We start from the raw sequence: 14,913 nt of genomic DNA on the forward strand, positions 1-14,913 counted from the left end.
GTCCATTGTCAGCGGCTGCATTGTTGAGTCATCGATTGGGAAACTTCTTGGTCTGCTCCTTGAAATCGTCGTCTGCCGATGGCGGCTGCATTGTTCGGTCAGAGCATTTACAGACGGTTTGCCAAACCCTTTCTATATACGTCTGGGCGGACAGCCTGGTAAAAAAAGAAATCTGACCAGACGGATCCCTCATACAGGTATCAAATGTCCGGGTTGACCGGCACCCTCATATCTAGGTACGCCCGAGCACGTTCGCTACGTCGGTTCCGGCCCATATTGGCGCACCCCAACCTCACATATATTCGTTCTCATCCGTTCTCCGGACCAAACCCTAGCCACTATACTCCACTCTGTCCCCAAGCTTTCATCTAGCGATCTACGACCTTCTCCGACATGGTGGGTCGCAGATCAGAGTCCTCGGTCACCATACCTATGGACTAGGAGCTCATCCCAAGCAGGCCCGAGGAGAAGATGGTCGTACGAGTTGTGCTCCACCCGCACCTGTAAGGAGAATGCCATACAGCGGTCAGACTCGATCAGGCGGAAATCTATAGCGTCCGTACAAATGGCACTTGGATCCGGCACGAGGCGCGTCGCTGCTGCCTTGTTGAAGGTGGTGTGGTCCATCTGGCGTTCATAAGCCATGGTGGAAGCATAGCCCCTTCGTTGGTAAATGCCCTTGGTGGCCTGTCCGTTGAGGTTATGGCGTGATGTACCTGTCGTGCGAGGCAGAGGGCGCGGGAGGCCATGGCAGGAGCAGAGCCAGGACGTGGGCATGAGGCGTGTGAAGATGACAATGATTGTACATCTGATGTTTTTTTAAGATAAAGGTTCAAAACATAGCAATATATTTTTGGCAATACACATATGTTCTTCATTCCTATTAGTTTATAACTCACGTTTTACCATTTTCTTGACAATATTCCGAGTAGTGTAAGAAATAAATGTGTATTTTCCTTTTACCATTTTGGCGGACAAGGACCTGAAATTATCTGAACCTGGCTAAAGGAGTTCTGCTTATCTTGTATCTCGCGTTTTAGAAAGAACAAACTGAATCAGGGGGAGTCCAGTCACAGATATTATCACATAAAACAATGTTGATCCATGGATGATATAAAACAATAAGCAACCATTGGCTGGTTGGCTAGGAATTAGGAGAGTGGTTGTGGTACCGGTCCACTAGGCCAAATCCCTATCTAAGACCACATGTATGTCCTATATAGCTGGTCATTTTTCCAGTGTAGGCAGCATTTCTATTGACAACGAGATGTTTATGGTGACTTCATCAATCATCATGATTCTAGTTTTGGGTAAACATTATATGAGTGTACTGTGTGAATGTCTACCCCATTTACTCAATATGTCTCAAAGGAAAAGAATAAGTAAAAATAAACTAGAATTGGGGATGGCGTCCATGCATTCATCTTATTGTGTGGGCATGAGCACCTTATTGCGAGGTACTAGCAATATAATCATGCGTCATGGAGCCGCTTGGTGGGTGACACAGCCTCTATAGCTTCTCCGAGGGGCCACTTGGCTTCGATGAAGTATTCTCCGTGCTTCACCTTCTCCACCACTGTGATCTCCTTGGTTGGCTCCAAACCTGCACTCACCATATGATTCATATCAGCTAAACCAGGTCTAACTGGTTATCATCACATTGCCAGAAAACACTAGCAACCACGCGCTAAAAATCCATCACCGGCAAAGACTGAAGACTACTATATGTAGCTACTTACCGAACCCATCCACAAGCAAGGAGTACTGGTAGACGAGGTCCATGCAAAGGTAGGGCACGTCGGTGGCTCGGGCCTTTGGGTATGCCGCCTTTGCTTCCTCCAGGCTCAGCGTGCAAATCTTCTCGGCAGCGGCCCTGTACGCTGCAGGGGTGGTCTTCCCACTGGTAGCCTCACTGTCGATTAATCCAACCTGTCTCAGCCAAAAAGAGAGACACAAATACAACAGTTTATTAATTATTCTCACAAAGATGTTTTGAAATTAAATTAGCCAGTGGCTCACCCTTGATGCCATGTAGTAGAAACTGGAGGCGGCATAGAGATCAGCCTGGCCAGCACCGCCGCCGCCGTTCCACACGCCATTGAAGGTGCAGTTCTTCGCTTCACAGGGTGCACTCAACTTTAGTGCCTTGGTCACATCATCTTTGCACTTGTCATATGCTGCTCCTGTTGGCGATGCAATGGCGTCGTACTTATCTCCGTTGTAGGTGTATTTACCTTCAAAGATAAATATTTATATATCAGATGGAGCTATCCTTGATTACGAACTTACTCAACCAAAGTAGGAAGGTGTTCATGCATGTGTAATTTAAATTACCAATGAATCCACGCAGCATGCAGTAGCTGAATGGTCCATTCTTTGCCTTGAAAATCTCTCCTCGAGCAGCCATTGCGCCGTAGTACAAGTAGCTGAAATGGAAACACCATTAAATTTTCCATTAGCACAAATAAGTTATTGATGAATCTAGTAGCGTAAATTCAAGTAGTCAAATAATGCAAGCAAAGTACCCCCTCTATGTCAAATTATAGTGCATATAAGATTTTTCATAACTCAAAGTTTATAGTGTTTGATATAAGTTTATGAAAAAAGTATGAACATTAATGAAAACATTGTTTATTTATCATTCTTACTTGTGTGGCTACATAGAGCTTCTGGCTACCTTTTAACTGCATCCAGTCATTTGTTTTATATTTTCATTAGCTTCACAATTTTTCACAAATTTTTTTCTAATTTGAATTGTACTATATTTTATCGAAATATGTATTTGGCAACCCTGTGACAGATTGCAAAAATGCCACACCACCTGGAAGCCATCCATTTCAAATCCGACGCACGAGATGGATGCCATCGGTTTTTTGATCGTACGGTCGCGATCTCGCCACTGGGTTGCTGGAAAGGGAGAAGATGGAGTAGAGACATATTTACGCATGCATGCCACCGTGAAGTGAACGCGTACCGATTCGTTCGACCAAAGTGAAGCGGTTCCTTTCCTCTCTCACCATGCCGCGATAAGATGGAACTCCTATTCGCCGCGGTCGTCAATACATTGTATTCCTCCACCTCGATCCCATAGCTCGTCCTCAATCTCACTGCCGTCCGGGCCGGTTGTCCCTGTAGACTTCTCCATCAACGCCCAGTCATTCGACTTCGATCTCAACTCCGCCGCTCGTCTTCGACCTCACAGCCACTCCGCTCGTACACCGCCGGCTTGGCCGCTTTCCCCGTCTGAGCTGACCTCCGAGATCGTCGCTGTTCTGGTTCCCATCTATGCTCGTCCCTGTTTTGCTTGTTCCTTTTGAGGTGAGCGAGGAAACTCCTCCTTGTAAACACGTCCGAGCTCGTCCTTGCCATGCTCGTCCCACACAATAGCAGCATTCGTCTGAAGGTGCAGGTGTGGAAGCTAGACAGCACCTTCATGGACTGATAGGTCCGGGTGCCGGCTGCAACCCTCCATTACATCAACCGTAAGGTATAAATTCTAGGTAAGATCTGAATTCTAGGTAGGTGAGTTTTCTGGATTTTGTTGTGCTAGCAAAGTAACTAATTCTAGGTGGGTGCTTTTCTGAATTCTGATGTACTAGCAGAGTAGCTAGTAGAGAATAAGCCGCCTGAGTGTGTTGGATCCCGGTGTGCAAAAATGATTGATATATATGCACAGATGTAGCACATGTATCAGTGGCATAACCACATTATTATGATGTATTGCTAATATGCCTTGACAGAACAGAACATAATCAAGATTATTTGTCGTTGTTCTTTTTCCAAAATTTTATAGTTTCGTCTAATTGAGTATGATTTCTTCTCCACATCTGGTTCAGCCATGAGCCATTCATACGATACTTGACAGTTTTGATTGTCTTCGACGCGCACATGATTAGCCTATAGTTTATATGGTGGGTTATATGTATGTTGTGAACAAGAAACTAAAAGTCCAAGCTCTATTCTGGATGTGACCTTCTTAGACCATCCTGCTGCTAGTTCAAGGAACCATATAATGCTGCCTCGTGAGATTTTTCATCTAGTACATATGCAGAAACTCCATTAGCCTTCTATAAAGTAACATGCTCACATCAGAATGTTTGTTGTGAGAGTACTTGACCTGGGTTAGCATCTTAGCATGACATTCTAAACAAGCAAAATTACATTTTATTTCATTTCTGCTTGACGTGTCATGAACATATGTTGTCCATATTAACCATATCCATATTCTATTTCTATTTGTTGAAAAAATAACCAGGGTAACTTTTGTGTAAATAACACGGTAATATGTGCATTGCAAACCTGTAATGTAGGTGCAAACATCGGGATATTTTTAGACCCGAAGAAAAAGTTATTGAAAACATACCCATTGTAAATTCTTTGTAAGTAGTATGGTATATATGCACCATATACCTGATAATTTACGTATAAACACCGTAGTAACTATGACCATGAGAGGATTGTTGAAAATATACCCCGGTAATTTTGTGTAAATAGCATGATAATATAGGCACCACAGACGTGATAACCTACGTACGAACATCATGTTAACTTTGACCATGGGAAAGAAAATTATTGAAAAGATACATCTGGTAAATTAAGTGTAAATAGCATGATAATATACGCACCGCAGACCTAATAACTTAGATGATAACATCAGGGAAATTTGAACCCGAGTAGAAAAATTGTTGAAACATAGCTCCCTAAATTTAAATGAAAATAGCGGTAATATACGAACCGCATACCCAATAACTTGTGCAGTAACTTTGACCAACGAGGGGAAAAGGTTGTTGAAAACTATACCGCGACAACTTACGTGAAAATAGCACGGTAATGTATGAACTGCATACCCGATAACTTACGTAAAAGCTGCGTAGTAACTTTGACCAAGGGGAAAATAGTTGTTTAAAACATACCCCAATAACTTATGTGAAAATAGCACGGTAATGTATGACCCGCATACCTAATAATATACGTAGAAAATAGCATATCGTTTTTCTTCTACTAAAAACGGTACAGTAGTACCTTATGTTCCTCTATTCTATAGAAAGGATGATCTTTGTTGGCCTTGTTCTGCTGAATTTTGCATCGCTGCTACAAAGAAACTGATTGGTTTTGTTTTTGAAGGCATAAGAAATGAGAGTTTTGTTTAGTTGTATATGATGTTACAATTGTTGCTCGTTTGGTAACTACTGATGAAATGAGAGCATTTTAGCAATACATTTTTGTTGCTAACAACAAATGGAAAATATTGGTGACTTTTGTTAGTATCGGACGATAACTTTTGACCCCAACAAAAGGTTGATAACTTTGAAAAAAGTTCAGATTTTCATGTCCTGGAAACATCTGTGTAAACACCATGGTAATTTACATGTCGCATGTGCAGTAAGTTAGATACCGCACGAGCGGTAACTTACATCGCCCATGCCTGATTACCTTTTGGACTTAGATTTTTTTTACTAAAACATATCCGGTAACTATTATGTTTATAAAATGATATTTTATGCACCACACGCCTCATAAATTACGTGCAACAACATGGTAAGTTTTACCGGGGGAAAACACCCCCGAAAACTTACGTGAAAATAGCATGATAATATACAAACTACATACTCGATAATTTACATACAAACAGCGTGGTAACTTTGACTAAGGGAAATTTGTTGAAAAACATAACCCTGATAATTTATGTGAAAATAACACCGTAATACACGAATCGCATACCCGATAACTTGCATACAGACACTGCGTTAATTTTGACCAAGGAGGAAAAGAAGTTGTCGAAAACATACCTCAATAATTTATGTGAAAATAGAATGCTAACATACGAACAACATCCCTGATAACTTACATCCAAACATTGCGGTAATTTTTTTACCAAAAAGAGGAAATATTGTTCAAAAACATATGCCAGTAACTTATGTGAAAATAATATAGTAATATACGAACCACATGTCTAATAACTGATAATATATGAAATCCATACCTGATAACATAAGTACAGACACCACGGTAATTTTTTGGTAAGGCTATCAGTTTGGATTTTCAATGATCACAATCTTTTATTTTTGTTCAATCTTGTCTCAGGAAGATACAAGTAGCATTTACATTGTGTCTAATCACTAAAGTTTGCTAGCTCAGCTGGAAATTTCATCCAATTTAGCATGGGAGGGTCTGGGTTTGATCCTCTGATGTCCCATTTTTTGTCTACTTTTTAACGGCCAGCGGCCCAGAAAATCGGGAGGGGGTTCGTTCCAGAGGTGCGGGGTCGAAGGGAGGGGTTCGTTCGAAAGAAAATCGAGAGGGGTGGGATCGAAGGGAGGGGTTCCTGAGGCGGGATGCCCCAAAAAATCAGGAGGGGTCCTCTCGAGAGAGGAGGGGGTCGAGGCAGGATCGAAGGGAGGGGATGGTATGGTACTTTTGCAATCTGTCACACGGTTGCCAGTTATGACAGTCCATATTTTATTGGTCGACATAACATGATTGAAATAGCCTATTTCCTGTTTTTTTTTCTATTCTAGCCCGAGAGAATTCTAAAACTTTTCTGTTTATTGCATTAGCCTATATGCCTTGCATAGGTGCAAGACCGTCAACCCCTACTCCGAAACCATTTTGCTTTGGTGTGGAACTTTATAATATACCACACATCTTCCACTGGTATGCATAATATATATTTTCCTTTAAATGAGTATGCATAATACTTTCTCCATCCCAAAATAAGTGACTCAGCTTTGCACTGATTTTAAAGTTAGTGCAAAGTTGAGTCACCCATTTTGGGAAAGATGGAGTACATGTTATTAGTTCTGATTCTGGTTTTGCACTATCTGTACTCACTATCTATCATTATTAGTGATTTAATACACCTATAACTGGTTTTACATATTCCTGCAAAAGGAGTAATAGTTGGTTCTACACATTTTTACACCTCTCTATTTAGAAAAAAGATATCTGCTTAAAATACGGATCTATCTTGTATTTAGATTTCCCAACCAAATATAAGGATGATCAATCTTGTTTGATTCCAGATCTTATGGATGAAATGAAAGTTTAACTTTGTATATTCTTCTCATGCTGTTTGCCCCACTAGTATTTATCACACGTCTATTGTTATTAAACTGAGTACCTGCAACACATTTTTGCACCTCTCTATTCTAAAATAGATATCTGCTTAAAATCAGGATCTATCTTGTATTTAGATTTCCCAACCAAATATACTGTAAGGACGATCAATCTTGTTTGATTCCAGATCTTCTGGATCAAATGAAAGGTTGACTTTGTATATTCCTCACATGCCGCTTGCCCCACTAGTATTTATCACACATATATTGTTTTTAAACTGAGTGCCTGCAACCCTTTTTAATTAAAAATTCACCATTGATCAAGGCATCAATTAATTTGGGGAGCTACCATAGGGCCTTGTAACATTTAATCTCGATGTAAATAAAATAAGCAATGATATTCTGAGGGTCCAACGAGTAACCTGTGAGCATAGACATTGTAATCTCTTCCTTTGAGATACTCTTTGGTAACATACGGATCCTTAACCACAGGAGCGGCAGCAGCAGCATCTGCAGAAATGGCATATGCCATTTGCACGGATCCGCCTCCAAGGTCAATCACACCTACTGTATTGGCGTACTCTCCTCCCAATTTATCCAACAGATAGTTTAGAGCAACCTACAATTTGCAACATTTATTTATTTTTCTAGCATATGCTATTAATTTGTGTGAATTAATACAGAGTACTGTATGTAATACTAATATATGAATGTCATGTACAGTAGTATATACCCATAAGTAAGATCCTTCCTGAGATCCCTCGAGCACATTGATCCAACTAGGATTGTACTGAAACTTGCTCTTGGTGTGGACAACACTCCTGACCTGTATTTTAGGAATCGGTTATGTTTTAGATTTTAGCAAGTCCATTTTAAATTTTGACAGCTGTTAAAACGAGACTAGGAAAAATAATCAAAATATACAGTTAGCCTCTAATTAAGTGATCAAAATAATTATTTACCGCTTCAAGAATTTGCTCCGCCTGCTCGTCTCCTATGAGTCTAAGTCCAGCGGTCGCCTGCACATTATTTCAATTTTGTTGGCCAAGAGGAGAAAGCAATACAAGTTCTCCCTCTGATTTTTTACTTCACATATTAGCTTTGTCTTAAAGTTAAACTTGGAATTGAATGGAGGGACGAACCCCAAGTTTAATGGGTGTTCTCTTCATGAGTGACCGAGGCACAGCGGTGTTGGCCTTCTCAAGCAGAGGCATGATGGAGTTGGCAGCGTCCTGTGGCCGTCCGGCGTACGAGCTCAGTCCCGGATTCACCTGCGCCAACAAATTACGGGATAATTAAGGCAATAAGAACATACTAGTGTAGATGAACACATGAACGGCTGACTGGATGTGCAATTGTGCGTAATGTATACATACCGTGGCGAAGACCTCAATGTCGTCGCCAACGTCGACGAGCTCCATCCTCTTGTCGAACCTGAAGACGTGGACGCGGGTGCCAGTGCTGCCGGCATCCATGATCACCGCGTACTTCCCCGGTGCTGGCCGTGCCTCCACAGCCGCGCCGGCCTTCCGGCCAAGCACGATGTCATTAGACGCCGACGAAGAGGCCAGGAGGAGGAGGAGGACAAGTGAGTGGATGCCCAGGGCGTGAGCCATCGCGACTGAGCTGCTGCACCCGTAGCTAGGTAGCTAGCCAGTGCAACTGCTGCTACTCAAGCTCAAGTGGTGTACTCTTGAGTTGGGAGGGTAGGGTTTAAAAAGGGAAGGGTATGGGAGAGATCTAGGGGAGGCAGCATTTCATTAGTTAAGCAGTTTTCAATCCATGCGTAACACGCTCCATGTGCAAATATTCTGACGGGGCGCCACTTGGCCGTGCGCGATCTCTCCTCGACTGTCGGTATCTTCCTCCCTCCCTCTTATGAATGATATCACAAGAGATATGCACCACTATGTTAGGAATAGAGCTATACTGTGAAGAGTAGTAGTATTACTGAGTTACTGTGTTTGAGAATTGCTAACGGAGCTCGAGCTCCATGGAGCCTGAAATTTGAAAAATTCAGAATCAAAATTTAGGCCTAAAAAAATTCTGGAAAAAAGTACACATATGCCTATAGAGTTGAACTACTTGTCTATAATGTTTCATGGCAAAAAGTATTTTTGTGCAAGCTACACAAAAATAACAAAATCTTGTATTTCTAATACTTGTATTATTCACTATAAAAGTGCATGATTTTGTTTTTCTGTACAGCCCACATCAAAATGTATTTCGTAACAAAATGTTAGTCACATCTAGTATGGTAAGTACTTATGCATTTATTTTCAGAATTGTTGCAACTTTCGCAGTTGATTATTGGATTTTTGAAAAGTTTATGCTCCGTGAAGCCCGAGAGCGGCGAGAGCCAAAAGGCCTCGCTCGTATGCTCTCTTATCCACCAAATCTTTCTCTCTTATTGTTATGTCCACTTGACAGCACGCTGTCAGTGGGATGCACGTACGTACAATTATGTTATGTATTATAGTATAAAACTACTGCTATCCTGCAAATGGTGCCCCTGCACATGTGGTATGATGCGATGTGGACGGCTTGGGAGTTGCTACTCCTGCATTTAGAAAGTTAGTCTCTCTGCTTTTGTCTGATTCGAAGAATCAAAAGATTGTTGACCCAGATCCAATCTTGCTAGTGGCCGGCTTACGGTGTTTGAAGTACCGCGCAGTGAGACGAAAGGAAGGGGAGATAGATAGGCACACCTCCGAGAGGTACAGAGACTGCCGGCCAAATATACGGAGGAAGCAACATCCCTTTGTGGGAGCTCTGGCCCGCGAGTAGGAAGGTCGTGGGGCTTCTGAGGCCATGCGCAACAGGCACAGTACTTTTTAGGGGACCAGGCCTGACCTGATTTTCTTAAACGGGCCATCAGAACTCTGGGCCCGAACAAGCCACTGGTAGAAAAAGGGCCTATAGTCCCGGTTCGTAAGGGCCTTTAGTCCCGGTTCGTAAGGGCCTTTAGTCCCGGTTCCGGAACCGGGACTAAAGTGTCGGTACTAATACCTTCCCCCTTTAGTCCCGGTTCAATCCAGAACCGGGACTAAAGGCCCTCCACGTGGGCATTGCGCAGAGCCCAGTCAGGAGACCCTTTGGTCCCGGTTGGTGGCACCAACCGGGACCAATAGACATCCACGCGTCAGCACTTCTGTGACTGGGGTTTTTGTTTTTTTTGAAAGGGGGGGGTTTGGGGGTAATTGCTCGCATGCGAGCTGGTGCTGAGTTCATCCCGCTTCCGAAACATCTAATTTGAAGAAGGGGGTCAATACATATATATATATATGAATGAATGAAACTCAACACAAATGATGGTAATAAAATAAAATTGTGAATGTTGTTTAATTTACGCACTTCATATTGTTCAGAGTAGCCCCGCTCACAGGTCGTGTGGCGGATGGACTCGCAAATGTAGTATCCACAGAAATCATTCCCTTGTTCCTGCACAAACACTTTACAAGAAATAGAGGTCAATCGAAACTGATAAGCAAGAATGCAAATGGTATTGATGAAACTAGCGCTTGAATCAATAGGAGATGCGCGGAACATGCTACTATAGTACTTACTTCGGGTGTCTAAATGCAGCTTCTTCGGGAGTCCCGGATTTTTTGGTGAATTTTTTCCAAACCCTGCCAGACAAAGCAAAACAATTACTGATATATCAGGAAATGAACAAAGTTGCTGATATGGTTGGATAATGATCGATTTAACTTACTTCTCGAGCATTTGAGTCATGTCCGCATGCTCCTGGGGATCTTTTCGTGTAGTCTAAGACAGTTACTAGTCCCTCTCAAGCTTAATCTCTAGGAGAATATAGTGAAACTGCACACGCATGCATAACTCATCAATTACATTACTATAACCTTGACTAATACATAAGGGAAACCGAATATGACACAAGACAGTAACACTCACTTGAAGTTGTGACGAAAGAGTATTATATCTTTGTTTTCATTTATTACGAACGATCGTAGCAAGCTGGCCTCGGTAGCTGCGGCATGAAATTTAACCTGAGTTGCATCTATGATATTGTGTTAATGAACCCTATATCACCGATTTGTCTTTTCTTCAATTCGACAATCTTCAATCTGCATAATATAGTGAGGATGAATTATAAATACATGCAATGAAAGAGCTAAGCTATATAGCGAGACTTAATGACAGAAGTAGTACTACTTACAGACAGTAGCAGGTGACCGTTGCTTTTATCGAGGGCCAATTGATTGAAAAACTGAAAGAACTCCTCAAATGGAACAGGCAACAGATCAATTCCAACGAGGTCATGCTCCGGTTTAACTCTCGCATACAAAGTACTCCTCCCCCCAGAGTCTCTGCAGATTTTCAAGTACCAATCATTGCAATCTTCGCATCATCGTTGATAGAGATCTTTCATCTTTGACGAGAGGCTTTCCGTACTCGTATCTTTGTATCTGCACGTCCATGGGTTCATAATGTACTTCGTCGGGAAGGTAATCTGCAAGATTGCTATAACCGGGCACCATCCTCGGATCATTATCGATGTTGTGGCTAGGCACATTGAGCGGGGGGCACGATGGCTTCGCTTGTTCGCCGAGCTGGGCAATTTGTTTCCCAGCTCGTCGTTCTTTCAGCCTTTGATCACTAACAGTACTTCCCGACTCCGCTTCGGCAAATTCCTTTCCAATAATGCGGTCATAGTTTCCTTTCGGCAGATCAGACTTCGGTGGTTTTGTCAGGGCAGCCAGAGTGCGCTTCACTTTCACCCGATCTACCTTCTCCTCCGGAGGTGGATGTTTCTTTGCTTTCACCCCTTCAAAGAATTTCTTCACTTCTTCTCGCGCGATCTCGGCGTTCTCCTCCTGGGTCCTCTCGTATGGTAACTTCTCTGGAGTCTTTAGAGAAGGACCGAATCTGTATGTCCTCCCGCCTCTGGTTGTACTGCTAGACGCCGACCGAGCAGACGTAGCGGTTGTCTTCTTTACTTGCTTAAGCGGCGGAGGACAAGGACTACGACGCACTGGAGCAGCTGGAGCGGCGGCAGGTCTCTTCCGCCCTTGCTGACGAGGCGGAGAAGGAGGAGGTTGGCTGCTCGGGCGCGTCAGCGCAGGCGGAGAAGGAGGCGGAGTGCCGCCAAGCGCCGGAGAAGAAGCCGGCCAAGGGCCCAGATCGTCACTCGCCGGAGGAGGAGGCGGTGGAGGCGGAGTGCCCTGACTCGCCGGAGGAGGAGGAGGAGGAGGCGGAGGCGTCCAGTTCGGAAGGTTGATGAGCTCCTTCCGCCATAGGCATGGAGTCTTCAAAGCAGACCCCAGCCGAGTCTCCCCTTCACCGGTAGGGTGGTCAAGCTGGAGGTCCTCAAATCCCTCCGTTATCTCATCCACCATCACCCTAGCATATCCTTCTGGAATCGGCCGGCAGTGAAAAGTTGCGCCGGGTTCAGTAGGATAAATAGAGCCAACAGCCGCCTTGACCTTCAAATTCATCCATTGCGTCATAAGGTGGCAATTTTGAGACTTCGTGATAGCATCCACAGGATAGCTGGCAGGAGCCGTCAAGGCATGCTCTGGCTGAAGCAGCTCGGTGGAAGCCACGCTGCTTCTGCGCTGAGATGGCGGGGTAGCTTCGGGGGAGGCTTCGGCAGTACGTTTGCTGCGATTTGCTTCTCGTTCCTCTATCGCATCTACCCTTGCTTGCAGCGCCTGCATTTGGGTCTGCTGCACTTTTTTCCTCCTCTCATGGGATTTGTAACCGCCTGCGTCCGGAAACCCAACCTTCCACGGAACGGAGCCTGGCATGCCTCGTGTCCGTCCAGGGTGCTCAGGATTCCCGAGGGCCATTGTGAGCTCGTCGTTCTCTCTGTCTGGAAAGAACGTCCCTTCCTGCGCTGCTTCGATATACTGCTTAAGCTTACTGACTGGTATGTCCATTTGATCGTTCGTCCAAATGCACTTCCCTGTTACAGGGTCCAGTGTTCCGCCAGCCCCGAAGAACCAAGTCCGGCAACGGTCTGGCCAGTTAATTGTCTCTGGTTCGATCCCTTTATGAACCAGATCATTCTCAGTCTTGGACCACTTAGGCCGGGCTACGAGGTAGCCACCTGACCCCGTGCGATGGTGAAGCTTCTTCTTCGCAGCATTTTGCTTGTTTGTCGCCGACATCTTCTTACTCTTTCGATGTCTTGTGGGCCACAAATGCGGGCCAGTGATCTCTGATCTTCTCATATCTGCCCTTGAATTCTGGTGTCTCATTATTTTCGACAAACTTATTCAGCTCTTTCTTCCACCTCCTGAATAGTTCTGCCATCCTCTTCAGAGCAAAAGACTTGATTAATTTCTCTTTAACTGGGTTCTCTGGATTATCCTCAGGCGGTAGGGTGAAATTTGACTTCAGCTCAGTCCAAAGATCATTTTTCTGCATATCATTGACATAAGACACCTCAGGGTCTTCTGTAGCCGGCTTAAACCATTGCTGGATGCTTATCGGGATCTTGTCCCTAACCAGAACCCCGCACTGAGCAACAAATGCGCTCTTTGTCCGGAGGGGTTCAATCGGTTGGCCGTCGGGCGCGATTGCTATGATCTCAAACTTTTCATCCGAGCTCAACTTTTTCTTCGGGCCTCGTCTCTTTACCGAAGTTGTGCTCGATCCGGAGGGCTAGAAAAAAGAACAAAGACTTAATTAATATGTGTACATACCAAAACAATGAATGCATCAATCAGCTAGTCAGCATAGGCTTAACTAATATATATACCTGGCCGGACTCGGTTCGGTCACCGGAGCCGTCCTCATGTTCTTCTTCTTGCACCGGCATTAGGTCACCGTAGCCAGCTTGTTCACCCTCTCCTTCCAGACCATCGGTTTCGTTGAGAAACAACGAGATGGCATCACTTCCTTCTGCGATTATGTCCCTCAACAACGCTTCTTTTGTTGCTTCGTCTAGGGCGGTGTCCATAGTTTCTACAAATATTTACAACATGGCAATTATTATTCAAACATGATAGATGGATATATTAGTGCCAAACATAGAACTAGCTACCTAATCATAGTAAGCTATCGAGAGGGGGTATATATCGACAACGACGACACTACATCTATGTCCCTCGATGACCCTCGTTCCCGATAAAAAAAAGAGGAAGAAGAAGAAAAAAAAGAGAAGAAAGAATAGAGGAGAAGAACTCCTCTATTCTTTCTTCTCCTCTTTTTTTTCTTCTTCCTCTTCTTTTTTTATCCTCTTCTTCCTCTCATGTTCGAGAGCATCGCCGAGGGGTCGGGAGGTTGCGTAGTGTCAAAGGATTCAACAAAACCATGTCTTCATCATTAGGCGAAAGTAACATGTGCATGATGGTACGAAGCTCTTCAAAGTTGTTCTGGAACGGAGTCCCAGATAGGATAATTCGCTTTTTGGTACAAAGTTCAGCAAGAGCCTTCCGAATATCGCTATTTCGAAGGCCTTTGCTGAATTTGTACCAGAAGACGGATTATCCTATCCGGGACTCCATTCCAGAACAACTTTGCAGAACTTCGTACCAACATGCCCTGGTTACTTCCGGCTAATGATGAAGGCATTGGATTTCTTCAATACTTTGACACTAGGAAACCTCTCTCTACTTCCGGCTAATAAGAAGAAGAAGAAGAAGAAGAAGAAAAGAAGAAAAAAAAGAGAAGAAGAAAGGAATAGTGGAGAAAAGAGAAAATAGAATACTCTTCTCCACTATTCCTTTCTTCTTCTCCTCTTCTTTTTCTTCTTTTTTCTTCTTCTTATTTATTTATCCTCTTCTTTTCGGTAGAGGAAACCCTAAATAGCTAGCAAGTATCGTGGGTGTGAGATACATGTGGCCTTCGGTGTCGGACACTACATCCACGTCCCACAAGTGACGTGGGC

At 43.7% G+C, this 14,913-nt stretch overlaps 1 protein-coding gene across 1 annotated transcript; it reads right to left on the reverse strand.

Moving 5' to 3' along the window:
• Positions 1 to 1,230: 1,230 nt before the first annotated feature.
• Positions 1,231 to 8,720, reverse strand: LOC125535039 (probable apyrase 3). Its single transcript, XM_048698101.1, has 9 exons — positions 8,432 to 8,720; positions 8,198 to 8,326; positions 8,018 to 8,074; positions 7,789 to 7,881; positions 7,478 to 7,674; positions 2,335 to 2,426; positions 2,020 to 2,234; positions 1,740 to 1,929; positions 1,231 to 1,603 (listed from the first exon to the last, which is right to left on the reverse strand). Exons 1-9 carry the CDS (start codon positions 8,669 to 8,671, stop codon positions 1,473 to 1,475), a joined length of 1,344 nt encoding a protein of 447 aa, XP_048554058.1. The 5' UTR covers positions 8,672 to 8,720; the 3' UTR covers positions 1,231 to 1,472.
• Positions 8,721 to 14,913: the final 6,193 nt, after the last annotated feature.

This window comes from Triticum urartu, chromosome 2 (assembly GCF_003073215.2).
Source record: "Triticum urartu cultivar G1812 chromosome 2, Tu2.1, whole genome shotgun sequence".
NCBI classification, from domain to species: Eukaryota; Viridiplantae; Streptophyta; class Magnoliopsida; order Poales; family Poaceae; genus Triticum; species Triticum urartu.